Source organism: Oenanthe melanoleuca, chromosome 6, assembly GCF_029582105.1.
Source record: "Oenanthe melanoleuca isolate GR-GAL-2019-014 chromosome 6, OMel1.0, whole genome shotgun sequence".
NCBI lineage: Eukaryota > Metazoa > Chordata > Aves > Passeriformes > Muscicapidae > Oenanthe > Oenanthe melanoleuca.
Window position 1 is genome coordinate 8,720,285 of NC_079340.1, and position 14,464 is coordinate 8,734,748.

The following is a 14,464-nucleotide window of genomic DNA, read 5'->3' on the forward strand; positions in this document are numbered from 1 at the left end:
CCTTTCTCTTTGTGTGCTTTTCGTTATTAGGAATATCAGTCTTTTAGTGAGCAAAACCTGCAAGGGACCTTTTCCATCTGTTTTGGACATTCAAAGGCCATTCCTGTCTGAGTACACCTGCCCTTCAGATGAGTCCCTTTTTTAAGAGATGATTCCTGTGACAGACTTGCTGTACAAATTTATAATCCTCTCACATGTGTCAGAACTATTGGTAAGATCAAAATATTTCATGTCAATAAGTATTCCTTATACATGATACATTTGATTTGACTTACTAGGCTCATAACAGTCCTTGCAGCTCTTTGCTTTCTATCTAAAGAATAAGAAAACCTCTGCAACAAAACATTCCTGTAATGGAACAGCCTATTCTTCTACATAAAAGTATTTTGCTTTTCACATAGCTAAAGGGAAAGATAGCAACACAGCATAGTCACTGTATTTCATTACTTCCCATATTAACTTCTGGTGCTAGTGCTTTACTAAAAATTTCCTTCGTTGTTATCCCTTAGCAAAAGACAGTTCAGCTAGTTATTTTTTACTGATATAACCCAAAAACCCCCTGAATATCCTCTCATAACCTTTTTGAAACAAAGATATTTTTAGTTTAGAAGCTCCAGGCAAAAAATATTGAAAGGGACCTATCAAGAGACTTATTTTGACAGTTCTTTTCTCGGCCGGGGTGGGGAGGGGGGGGGCGAGGAAATCAGAATTTGCTTTTTGTATCACTTAAAGATATAATATTGGGTTTTGCACAGGCAAGATTTTCCATTCTCTGACTAGAGCTAATGTCAATGTTCATGCAGGTTGCTTTTAGTAAGTAAGCTTCCCACACCACTAATGACTTTTCAGTTCCATTAGTCTGTTATGTATTATTGATTTCAGGCATTATTGATTAATGCTGTAAGTAGATTTATTTCTGTTCCTAGAGAGTAAAGGATTGGCACCTCTGTTAGAAGAATGGTATCTTACTGCTTGCTTTGGTCAGTTCTCTGCTAACTCCCTTCCTCTGCTCTTGTCTGTTCCCTTTATTGTGTTTTTTTTCTAATGCTTAGTTAAATGTTAGGTGCTTTCCATCTACCTTCTCTGTAAGAGAGATTTGACTAAACTTTGTAAAGTTAAAGGAATACAGAAATGGCAAGCTCATGCACGTGCGGCAGTGTTTCTTCCACAGTTACCAGGGTGATGTTCCATGCGCGCCGCTCCTTCCAGAGCCCGACTCTGCCCACGGCTGCTCTGCTCCCGGGATCCCGGGCTGCCGCTGTGCAGGCTCTTCAGTCACTGAAGCAGCTCCTTATCCCCCCACTCCCAGGTTCCAGACTCTGTAGTGCCCAGGTATACGGGATAGCTTGGTGCTGGATTCCTCACGATTCATCCAGGGCAGTACAGTGCACCTGGGGTTTGTGACCAAGCCCCATAAACCAGATCCAGCTCTCCAGTCTCTTGAATTCAAAGACTATGAACTTTGGCTCCTTTTATCTTTTTAACTAGTAACTTATTGCACTGTGTGTATTCTAGCTATCATTTAGTCTGCACTTTTGAATTACTTTATAGGTTGAATACCTAAACTTCAGTCATTAGCACATCTGCTCAGTACAAGTTATATATCTTTTGTTGTTTTCTGCATACTGTTCTACAGCTGTCTGATGGCTTATGTCCCTGGAGATTACAGACATTTTACTCTTTAATAGACTATATAGCTCATCACCTGCACTTTAAAGTCTCTCACTATTTCTGTTGCACAGATATAATAATTTGACTTCACATTTTGCCACCAGCACTGATTATCTGCATCATATTTCAAAGTCAGGGGTTTTCAAGTACTTAAATGGTACTTTGGGGAATCTTACTCAATACCAGGTTATCAAATGTCTGTGAGGTTGTCAGTCAAGTTAATTCTCATTTTTTAGAATTTAGAACCCCTTCCTTCAGCTGTGGGACAGAAAGACAAACATCACATGCTCGTGTAAATTAAGACTTAGGACTTTCACATAAAAGTTAGAGCAGGTGATTGTAAAATAAGAGTTACAGAAGTTTCTTGTACGTGGTTTCACATGCCTGGCTGGTGTTTTTCTGTTAAACCTGTCATCTAATAGCCTTTATTTTTCTCCAAGGAGACAGAGGGAAGCACTCTGTATTAAGTGAAGCAGCAAGTTCCTCAGCTGAGGACAGGGGGTGGTTAAAAAAGTTTTCCTTTCTGTGAAGGAAAAGGATTTAAATTAATTTAAATAAACTGAGAAAATTCCATCTTTTGGTAAATAAGTTGTATCCTGAATTTAAACAGTACCAGCCTTCTGCCTCATCTAATTCTAAGAAAATAAATTGCAAATTATTCCTTAGTTTAGTTAAGTAAATATCCTGCCCAAAAGATCATCATCATCTTTGACTGCTACATACATATTTTCAGGAAAATACCTCAAGTGACCTCACCTTAAATACATAGGTCAAGTTCCAGAACCAGGTTCCAAAATGCATGTGCACAGATGATCATTGAAAGGCTAAAATGCTCATCCCCCTATGAGTGGATATTTCACATATATCCATAACTCCACTGGCTACCAAAAATTAAGAGCCTAGTCCCAGTGGAATAGTTGGAGAATGAAAAATAGTCTCTCTAAAATCTCCCCTTCATTATTTTTCTATGGTCAGTGAATCATGACAAGTCTTTTACTGCTGTAATGTCAATAAGCAAAGGTAAGAAATTCAGAAGAACCATAAAAGTACAAGAAAAGCCTGAGAAACAGGAGTGATTAGAAAGTGTTCCCAGCATAGTGACTGTTTGTTGCATTACTGTGTTAGATTTTTAGTTCTATTCAGCCTTTCCATTCTTAGGCCTAATTCTTATACAAAAACTGTGTTCCTAAATCTTCAGGTAGTCTGGGTGCTTCAGTTGCAGGCACTTCTTTGGAATGTGAATCTCAGCTCTGATCATCAAACCTTGAAAAGCTGAGCTTTTAATAAGACTATCTGGGGTATTAAAAAAATTAAATGTTTCATTAAAATTGGTGAAGCAAGAATTCATTTTAAGAGGAATAATTTCTCTTCCAATAATTAGAAGAAAGGAAGGAGAGGGAGCTTGGGTCTCAGCTGGTTCATTCTGGCAACTCTTTTGAAAGGCACTTGCATATCATGAAGAGAGTTGCTAAGCTGAGCTGAAAACTGGTTTTGTAGTATGACTGTGTTTTAAATTATACAAAGATTTCCAAGAGAGGCTGTGTTAGCTTTCAGATTTCTGTGCTTATGCTCAAGCTAAAGAGCAATTTAGCTTGGACCAAAATAACTTCAAGGTTCAGACTGCAGCCTTTCTTTTCCCAGATTTTTACATTGACAACTTGAAGCTACATTCCTACCTACATCCTGAATCCTTTTACAAACCCACAAAAGCCCCGTCAATGTTTGAGTTAGATCACTGAAATATGGGTTGAGAAGCACAGATTTGCTGAGCTGCATGCTGTTTGAGGCTGAAAGAGTATTTTAGGGAAATCTCTCCATATTCTCACACACTTTCCTGGCATGCTGCTTTCATTCACTGGATGTGGGGTTTGATACACCTTTGGACTGACTCCAAATGGCCATTATCATACTGTTTATGCTCAGAAAATAGGTCTGAATTTCTTTGGTATTGATTTAAGAATACTGCCATGAGTTCATGGAGTAACCAACCATTATCACTGTTGCCTTGCTGTTTGCAATATACCAGAGCAGACTGAGATCTCTGCAGTTGTCTAAATATGGTAACAAGTTCCAATTGTTGCCCAAGGATGTTTCTCTCTGTGAGATAAATAGCCCTCTCTCACTCTAAAAGAAATCCAAGAAAATAACTGTGCCACAAGTCAATGAATTTGAAAACAAAGAGACTTTGTGGATTTCTATGTATGTCCATGATCAGGAATATAATAGCAGAAGTTTGTCCTCATTGCATGCTTAGGATGTTTTGAGCTTCATTTAGATTTGTGAAGACAGAAGTGACTGTATTTCTGTTTACCTCTTCTCCCTGACTATTACTATAAATGAAAACTAAAAAAAGTATCATTTTCACTTCTTGAGTCAAAGGCAGCAGCAAGGCATTTGTTTAGTAAAATATATGTGTATTAAGGGCAAAGGCTTAACATTTGGCTGGATAGAATTTTGTTTTGGTGGGGCAAACAAGAGAAGATAAGAATAATTATTAAATTACATTTTTCTTAAGTCTCATTACTGAAACTCTGCTTAGAAAAGAGTGCTTTAATTTTTCTCCCTAGGAAAAGAAGTAGCTGAGTCATTCATTCACTTGGAAGTGAGATAAGGCCTGTCTAAATCTGATGTTCCTTATCATGAATCCACTTTCTTATTACACAGGGAGAGGTCAGTCACTCCCTACTGGTGACATCCTTAACGTTCAGTTTGTACAAGAAGGAAACTGTATAGTGGTCTGCAAAATTGCTCAAGTATCCTGGTGACTCAAGCCCATATTCAAGGCTGTATGTTGTTAATGTGCTTTCTTTTTTCAAGCACATTTGTAGCTATCTGAAAGAGCAGAAAGAATGCAGTGCCCAGCTTTCCCAATCACATATATGATTTTCTGGATATTTTTTCAATGAAAATTTCTTACAGTAAGTAGAGATGTTTGTCTGCTGTGCAGCAAAATTATCACCCAGTTATGTTTTTGTGGTTTGCAACAACATCTGCAAGTCATGAGCAGGAATGCCATTTCTAGAGGGAGTAGGCAGAATCATAAAATTAAGTAAGAAACTGCAGTTTTGGCTTTCTGAGTATTGGTGCCAGTGTTTATCACTTCACACAGGTTTGCTTTTGAGATGTGTGTTTATTCAGAAGGCTTATTCTTTTGCTTTTCAGCTGTCCACATTTTTATTAAAACAGAACACTAATATTTTCTTGTAGTCATACTGAATTATTCACAAGTTCACAAAAAAAGTTAAGTATATTTGTAGTATATTTGTTAAGCGAATTCATGACATTACCAGAAAATGGAAGTCCTACTACATTTGCATTTTTCTAATACTTAGAAATGTTAGGCAAGTCAAAACATGATCCCAGCATAGAATGAAAAGTCTCTGCTTCAAAGAGCTTGTTATTAAAGTACAAGGAGACAAGAAATGGAGGTGTACTGGCAGGAGAGAGCAGAGAAAATCTGACCCTCTAGGTCAGTGGTGTCAATGTGGCCAGCAGGCTGTGTGTGCCTGCAGCCCTGCGATTGTCAATGTCTCTTGTTGCCACTGCCACCAGCACGCAGAACTGCGTGGAGACAAGCAAATCATGCATGGTGGAAACTGTGTTCAGAGCATGATAGAAATGGGCATCACTGGCTGCCAGGATGAGAGAGCTGGCAAGCCAGAGCTGTCTGAAAGATGATAGCTAAGCTGGAGATAGAGAATCTATCAAGGCTTGTAAAAGTGAAAACCAGAATATTTATCTGATTTGAGAGAAAATAAGGGTGGAGCGTTGTCAAAGAAGGGGATGCAGAACAATGGCAATTAAAGAAAGGAGCTGGGAGAGGATAGGATCAAAATGAAAAGGGTTTAGACTAAGCTGAACACAGTATAACTTAAACACTTGCATCCTGTCTGCAAACTTGGGATAACTGTCCTGTACTTTCCATTAATTAAGGTTGGAATGAAAGGATATTATAGGAACTGAAACAGAAGACACTGAGGATCCAGAGAAGGTATTTAGCAAAGTAGGTATTAATAAAGGCCACACTACAGAGCTAAACAAAGAAGAACGTGTTCATTTAGAGGCCTCATGTGAACACTTAGGAAATCAGAGTCCACGGTGATAATAGGCTGGATGACAGCACAGGCAGAAGAGTTTAAAAAAACCAGACATATGGCTTTGCAGTTCTGTACACTGAAAAGCTCTGAGTACATCTGCTCTGGATTCTGCTCTAACTTAAGCATTATGTCTGTTTGATTTCTGACTTCATGTGAAGAGTTTCAAATTGCAGCAGGGACAAACTCCTCATAATGTCTCTGTTCTCAGTGGCCATTACAGAATCCTTCCCAAATCTTGAACAGTTACAGCTGAAGCAGAATTTGCAGAGGCTACTGCTGGCCCTTTTGTCTTGTGTGGGACACTGAAATTTCTTACAGACTCAGCTAAAATATTTTCTGGCAATTTTAATTTTTCACTTGCTCATCAGGCTCTTTTCAGAAACAATTCAAATGAAAGATTTTGCAAATTCAAAAATTTGAGTAGTCTCTTTCTTCCTTCTCATCCTGCTCCAATTTCTGAAGACACTAGGCACAGCACAGTCCAGAACAGCAAAACAGGGCATCTGTAATGCCTAGGAGTTACTAAGACTTGAGATGCCTGCTTATTAATGCACCAACCAGAATTTTCTCCCACCAGTGGCTTGACAATTGTGATTTGCTTTTTTTCACCTACATAACTGCTGATGGTATTTCTTGAAATGGTTGGATTTCTTTCACAGAGGTGTTGTAAGACAAGATGCGTGTGGCAGAAAAAAAGTAATTTTATAGCCATCAGGGCAGCAAATGTATTCTCTGCAAATAATTTGTGGACAATCATGCTATTATCTAAGGACAAAGATGATAATTCCTTAATACCAAGTGACACCACACTTTGTTTACCCTTTGGTTATCATATTTCCCAAATATCAGGGTTTACATTTTGATTTCTCTGTGTGGGTAACAACTGCTTCATACTGTTTGTCTTTCCTTAGTCTATCCATCAGATATCTGTCTCTTTCCATTACTGTCCCCTGTCTTACCCAGCAAGATACTTCTGCAGCCCCTCCCACAAGAGGCTCAAGTCACTGAGTTCTGTATATTTCAGAAGTACCTACCACATAAGCAGATGAGGTGAGAGTAAAATACCAACAGTCAAAAACCAAACCAGTAGTGCTTCCTGTAAGCAGTACAAGCTCCCTACCAGTGCTGTTCAAATCCTGGCACTGCTGTCTGCCACCAGCCACTGTGTGCACCTCTAGTGGCAGCTAGAATTTCAGTAGGGGAAAAATGCTTGATACAATTTCTCTTCAATTTTATTTCTCACCCCTTCTCTGTCAATAATCCTCCTCTTATTGGTGTAGTATAGTAGCTGGGAAACACACAATTCTGGTGTATCTCTCCATTAGCAAATCTTCCACCAATGCCTGTTTTCAGCAAAAATTACAGAGCAGCTTCAAGACCACACTGTGCTGATCCCACATTTCAGCTCACAGTAGACTGACTTGTCTGTGACAGAGACTTGGTTTATTAAGGGGAAGAGAGTAACAAGGGAAGTTTTCTTAAGTTTTGTATCTAATTATTGTCAAAAAGATGGAGCATTATTTTCTGCAATGATAGAGCAACATTTCAATTGTTTTTTCTCCCTGCTAACAGGAGGTACTAAGCTGCACCAGCACAACTGGCTTTAGTTCACACATGTAAGAAGGTGAGAGCTCCTATTTGGGAACTAGAAGTAGGGAAGCTTTGAGCTGAAACTGTTTGAAACCTAACCAGAGTTCCTTGGAGAAGGGCAGGCTTTGCAAAGAGGTTATTAAGCAATAGGGACAGGGAGGGATGAATCTGAGAGGTCACTCCACAAATCAGGGTTAAGAGGCTTTTTTTGGAGGCACTGCAAATCCAACATGGCTGGTCTTGGGAGCTCTTTGTGGAACTACTTTGTGTTCAGATGCTGTGAGGAAGGACAAGAGGGACAGAGGTGGGCTGACCTTGTCAAGCTAGCTGGCTTGAAGCCATAAACCCCCAGAGTAAGCTGGAAACACAACTGGGGGAACTCGGGCAGAGAAGCTGCTGGATTGTGCCTTGCCATAGACCTGCAGTCTAATGCCATTTAAAGGGTTACATTCAGACTGTTGGAGAGATCACTGATCACCTCAGTGGAAAATACTTTTGGTTTTGCTAAGTATTAGAAAAAAATTTGTGTTTGAAGGGACTTTTCTAAACCATCCTTTCTGGTCTGGCCCTTCTGTACTTGGCCCAGCCCTGGGATTCTTCCTCTCCTGCTGTAGGGCTAAACAGCCCAGTGTTAGCACTTGCAGGCTGCACCCTACAGTTTGTGCCTTTGCTGTTCACCATAGATCTTGGCTACCCTACAAAATTAGAACTACCCATGAGGTGAATTATTCACTTCTACAGCACAATAGAAACCTATGTTGATTTGATTTACTGTTTTCTGTTTTGTCTATTGATTTTTGCAGAGTCCCAAGAGTATGCTCCCATGAAAGGCCATATAGAACTTTGTATTCAGTTTAACAGTTTTATTTACAAAGGGTCTTCTTGCCTCCTGTCCCCTTGCCAAGTTGCTGCAGGCATGAAGAACTAAATTTAATTTTTATGATTAATAAAGCACACAGAAGATATATATTACACAACTTTCTCTGCCTGCCTTATTTGAGGTGCCAAAATTGCAATTCACTCTCTGAGAACAGCTAAGAAGTGGGAGAGCTCCCCTCTGACAGATCTTAGCTGTAAAAAGGCAAAAAAGAACACAGGTGGTTGAAACTACAGTTTTGTGTAAAACAAGCAACCAGTTTCACCTGCATATCTAAGCAGATATATTTGTTGCAGGTACAGTACAAAATTTGGGCCCTAAAAATGCTTCTGTGGGAAACGTTTTCAGATGTTGTAACCAGTTAGAAGCAACACTAAATGAGATACCCAGGGCTCACACTATACAGCGGGGGCTGTGTGGTGATGGCTGCTGTGGACTCAGATTTTATAGTGTGATTTTGCCTTTTGAAAGGCAGATACTGCAAATGAATGGACACTCAAATGAAAAATCAATTGTTCTTCCCTTTATCCCATCACTTACAGGATTACCTAGCATGTCTAGAGGGCAAGCAGAGCATTTTTCAAGCACTGAAAATTGTTTGAAATATTGAATTACTATTATTATCATTCTTTGAAAAATTGAAATATTGAATTGTCTTCCCCAAGATGTTTTCAGGAATTGTGACTATCATTCCCCACATCACAATGGGAAAAAAATAAAATCACCCAACTTAGTAACAATACCAAACAACTTTTTTTTTTTTTTTTTTGCATGCCTCCTTTGCAGTAACTCAAATCCCAGACCTGTGTCTGCACTCAAAGAAAAGCGGGACTTTACCTTTCCCATTTCTGAGTAGTCTGTTCCTCTTTCCCTATGCTGGCCTTGGAAACATAGGTGATCTTTCAGAAAGTTTAAAGAAGCCTTTGTAAAGGTCTCTCAGTCATCAGTGCCTAGCTGACCATGCCCCTGGTCTTTTAACTCTCCTAGCTATTTCCCAGAAGCAGTCTCTGTATCTTGTAGGCAGCAGATTACCTGCTCTTGCAGTGCACTCTATTCCTGTAGACTAGCTAACACTTAATTCCACCCACAGCTCCCAGCCAAACAAGAGGACAATAAGTTATTTTCTGATCATTGTGAAAGAAATTTTTTACTCATTTAGACTTTAATAAAATTTTATTCAAGTATTATCTTTCCCTTTTTCTGTTAGACAATTTCCTCAGTTTCCTGGAAGGGTCCCAGAGTCTGCTATTTTTGCCTGTAATTTATAAAAAGCTGTGAACAGAAGTAAATTATCAGCAGCAGGAGGTTGCCTTGGGTCTGGCTGAGCTGGAGCTCATTTCCACATGCCAGCCCTCCCTGAGCTGTGCTGTGTTGGTACCTAGAAAGGTGCTGCTCACACCTGGTGTTTTGTTCTGACTGAGCAGTGCTGGCACCGCAGCAACGCTGTCTCTCCACCATTCCCCCTTGCCTCTGGGCTGGGGATAGGCAAGATCTTGGCAGGACAGCAGATCCAGCTGACCAAAGGGATATCCCATGTCACTATGATGTCTGCTCAGCAATAAAAGACAAGAGAAATAAGGAGGTTGGGGGGTTGTTTGTTATTGCAATGTTTGTCTTCTGTGATAACTGCTGCACCTACTGAAGCTCTGCTTCCCTGGAATTGGCTGGCCAAATCCTGTTGATAGGAAGTAGAGAAGTATTTTCTTTTCCTCTGCTTCCACACACAGCCTTTGCTTTTGTTTTATTAAACTGCCATTATCTTGAGCCACAGGTTTTTTCCATCTTATTTTCTCCTTCCCCCCTCGTCCTGCAGAAGAGGGAGAGGGATGGAGTAGCTTGGTAGACAGCTGGCATCCAGCCGAAGGTAGGACTCTCAAGGTGGGAAGGCTGTTCTCACCATAGTTCAATGTGACAGAATTCTGAGAGATTAATGCTAGGCAGGTTTTCTTTTCTCTAGAAGTTACTGGAGGGCAATTCAGACTGGGCCATAAGCCAGGTGAACTTTCTGCATGTTTTACACCCAGAACTTGTGGTAAAAATATTTGAAAGCTTTAGAATGAGCTGATGCCTTTGGAAAGTACCTGGGGTCATAAACTGATATGTTTTCTCCATTCCTGGCTTCCCAGGAATACAACAGAGGCAAGATTTTGGTAGAGAATAAACAAGGGAAAGAGAGAGAGAGAGGCCAAATTTACCTCCTGATCCACAAGTCTAATGTTCACATAACTTCAAGTGAAATAGCCTTACCTATAAAGAAAAACAGTTATTGCTTAACAGAATACTTAGAACTGTTCCCTCTGGTTTAACACTGCATATAAAGCAAAGAAAACCTGAGAGAAAAATGTGTTCTGAGTGATTTGCTTCATATCTTTGTCCGACTCCCCAAGCCCTAGGGACAGAGAACGAGATGTCTCATACTTCAGTTCCAGGATGATTCCTCTCCTTCCATGGAAGCTGAGTCATCACACATAAAACAGGGCAGCTGAATTGCCTCTAGCAATTGGCCATAGTAAAGAATCACACAGTTACCATCACAGGAGACCCTCCCCAGGGACCATGAATCTGAGTGTTAGCATCCAGTTTTCAGAAATAGTTTCCCTAGCTTGCAAGTGCTTAGCATTCACAGAAGCAGAATCCTAAGGTTAAGGAAGGATACCAAATGAGTAGCCCTCTTTGGACTAGCATCTGGGAATTTCCCAATGGGAAAATTTCCTTTCTCTCCTTTACACTACATGTTCTTTCATAATATACTCTTAGGAACTGCTGAACTAATTAAAGTAATCTCTCTGCAAAGGTGTGTACATCAACACCAAATCAAATGAAGCAGGGAGGCAGCTTCTATAATGTCTAATTTACTTTAAAATATGTATGTATTTGTTCTATGATTTGATTACTCTGCCAAACATATTACAGGCTCCCCCAAAACTGCAAAAAAAAGTTGATGCTTCCAGGCTAACTAGAAATGAAATATTTTCAGTGCATTGACTTGTTAAGATGAGGGGAAATAAGAAGGAAGAAAAATGGCATCTGTGACCCAGGGAAAACAAGAACTTTATGTACAAACTGTATTTGAACAGATTGAGTGTTGGCATTGTCCAAAACTAAGACATGAAGCAGAAAACTACGAGGATCTAAGCAAAGACAATGAGAATGTCAAGTCAAAGATTACATTTGAACTAGTATTTATGCTTGTCTTGAAGATTGTATGTCTCAAACTTTATGTCTTATCATTTTGACAAGATCAGGATGTAACTGTGTGCAACTCCTATGAGTACAGAGTTCACATATGGAAGACCTCCCATTGTCTCATTTCTCTGCATGTCAATCATTTCAGTACTTTATGCTCTACTCCTCAATAAGCTTCATTTGAAGATAGTACAAGCCTTTGCCAGTTTCACATTGTGGCTTTCTGAAATGACATCTGATTATTTTGTAGTATAATGCAAAATATCTTCCAAAAAGGTCCTGTCCCACAAAATGTCCAACACCATTGTTTGCTGCATCATCCTTACAGTGCAAGCACTGTGTATGCACAGAGGGGTGGATTTGGAGTTCACATCAATGTCTTTTGAAGTTCATACATTAATGTCACATCCACCATTGCCCTGATATTCCTGTGTCTGATGTCACACAGAGAGAAGGGAAGACTGCACTCTACAAAGTAACCATAGAATCTCAGACATTGGCAAAGGTGAAACTTGTGCCCCTCTGGGTGCAGTTCTGCCACAGTTGGTTTAAATCTGGCTTGATTGCATCTACCAACACTGCAGGGCAGGGACACTCAATGACGGACCTGCTAATAATTAGGGTGTCACAGTTTGAGAGCCTGTAGAAGCATCTCTGCTGGTTAATGTTTGGTGGCCTGGTGCAAACAATGATCACTTCCCTCCTTAAATTACTATCAAGGGAAGATGTAACCCTATAGGTGAGTGCCTTTCATTAGAGGCACAGCTCCCATTCGCACAAAGAAATGCAATCCTTCAGTTTATGGCTGAATACTGCAGGTGTTCATTTAAGGAAAGGTACATGTGCAGAGCTGGGGGAATGTAATTCCCACCATTACTAACACAGCCTTCTCACAGAGGCTTTCCAGTAGCAGTTCACACCATCTATTTTTAATACCAACTGCAGTGAAGCTAATAGCTTGCATCAGGTTCATTTGGACAGTGAGTGGAAGGCCTAAACTCTGTGATACTCAGGATGCAGTATCTGCTAGAAGAGCCTTTTCACACACTGTGCCTAATTCTCTGTTGCAATTAAACTTCACAACCGTAATGGGCCTTCAACTGGGAATACAGCAATTCATCTCTTTGCAAAGTGGAATGTAAAGCTGGATTTGTGTACATGTGTTCATGTGTACCTAAACACAGCTGAAAAGAAAGCAGGCAACTCTTGAAACAGATGGATCTTTGCTGTTTTTTGCTTAAGGTATTTGTGTGGAGTTTTTTTGTTTTGTTTTGTTTTTTTACTAAAGAGCAGAAAAGGATGATGTCAGGTGTTATCCCTATGTTTTGTTTATTTTTAGAAGTAGACCAACAAACAACCATGACCTAAATTCTACACGACAGAAGTGCATACAAGCACATTGTTAAATATCAGAATCTATTTGGGTTCTGACACTTTCAGCAGAACTGTATACATGCATCTCCTTTAAAAGCAGACTACAAAAACTAACTCACCAATAAAGTGAAAAAGAACGGTATATTTAAAAGTGAATTCCACCTTTTAACTTCTTTTCTTCATACAGAGATAGTGTGGAAATAGCATTAAAATTCAGACATAAATTGGTCAAAGGCAAAAACAGATACCAGCACTTTTAAGTGAGCATCAGTTTTATTCTGTCATTAAAGTGAAGCTGGAATCAGGATGGAACAAGCTGCAAACTGGGCATGTGCGGACTCTGCCCTCTCCTGTATTTAAATGGAAGCCGCTGCTGCTGCCCTTTGCTAAGCTGATGATGGACTAAAGCAATCTGAAGCTCTAGTGAGAAATTCTGCACTGGATCTCACACCATTCCAAAGAATCTAACAACCTGCTTCACATACACAAAGGTAAAGTGCCTGACTTAAATTCAGAGGACACCTCTTCTTTCTTGGTTTTTGCTTAGATTTTATTCACCTGAATAATCAGCCCATTCAGAAGGGGGTCTTTTGTCCCTCTGAGGAAACCAAGAGCACCAAAACTGTGGAGTCCTTCAATGCATGGAATGACTCGGAAGCCAGTGCCTACACACTGATGGATCTGCCTCTCAGAGCTCCAACAGTAAGTGTTTTCTGTCACTTAAAGCTGTAGCTTGTAGTTCTCTCTCTCTCTGTCAAGGCTGGCATTTATAGGACTGTAAATCGACAGTTAAGGAGCATGTACACATTTAATGCTGTAATGCAATACTGAACTACACAACAAAAACTTTTAAATCTTCTTTTTATTCCTTTAGCTATCTATTTAATGCAGAAAGGGCTGTAGAAGCAGTGTTTTTCAGCAGAGTTGCATGGCAACTCATAGCAGAAGACAGACAGGAATATCTAATGGCAAAGTGCATCAAATATGTTGCAAACTATCAAAACAAGATGTTCTTGTACGGTAAACTGCTGTTTAGCAGTTCAAACACAATGCTCTCTTGTGTTGTTATTCAGGGCAGAAATCCCCATAATTTCTGTAATAATCTGTAAGTGCAGTGGAGTGCTTATGTAAATGGTAAAAGAGTTGCTATGTGCAGTTACCCAAGAAAGTTGTCAGGAAGGTTTTCTCAGGTAAGTCCTTTCAAAGATCTTTCTGAGTTTTTATATACTTACAAGAAAGACATTTTCCTTGGAAGTGTTAAAGTGAGAATCTGTTGTGATGACACTTTAGGTTGGGATTTTTTGGGTTTGCTAAAATTTTTCTCCATTCCACCCCACACGCCTGAACCAAAGGAGTTCAGAAGTCCTCTTCTTGGCTTTGTCTCTCAGAATATTATTAGGTCCACAGGTTTTGTTCATGTGCTGTTTTTACAAAAGTCTGTTTAAAAGTTTATAAAGAAAACACATACCAACCTAATTTTTTAAGTTTTTAAAATCTATTTTTTAATAAAACCTGGATATCTGCGGTATAATGCAGAAAAAATAAACAAAGAAGTGTCCTGAGCCAAGGTACTTACAAGACTAAATTAGAAGGATAAAATGTGAAAAAGGATAGCAGAACATAGCAGGGAGAGAGAAAAGGGACTGGAGAGTGCATGGCAAAATGGAAA

The 14,464-nt window shown here is 39.6% G+C and overlaps 2 protein-coding genes across 2 annotated transcripts in view; one reads left to right on the top strand and one right to left on the bottom strand.

Annotated features, from left to right (window-relative positions):
- Window positions 1-1,261, bottom strand: part of WAPL (WAPL cohesin release factor) — an 88,583-nt gene extending 87,322 nt beyond the window's left edge. Inside the window, exon 1 of the mRNA XM_056495637.1 lies at window positions 1,176-1,261. The gene's annotated coding sequence lies outside the window, so the exon portion shown is untranslated. The remainder of the gene's footprint in view (window positions 1-1,175) is intronic.
- The window catches only part of OPN4 (opsin 4), a 33,529-nt gene continuing 20,295 nt past the window's right edge, over window positions 1,231-14,464 (top strand). The window contains exons 1-2 of the mRNA XM_056495641.1: window positions 1,231-1,332; window positions 13,343-13,497. Coding sequence (XP_056351616.1) covers window positions 13,471-13,497 — 27 coding nt within the window. The 5' untranslated portion in view covers window positions 1,231-1,332; window positions 13,343-13,470. The remainder of the gene's footprint in view (window positions 1,333-13,342; window positions 13,498-14,464) is intronic.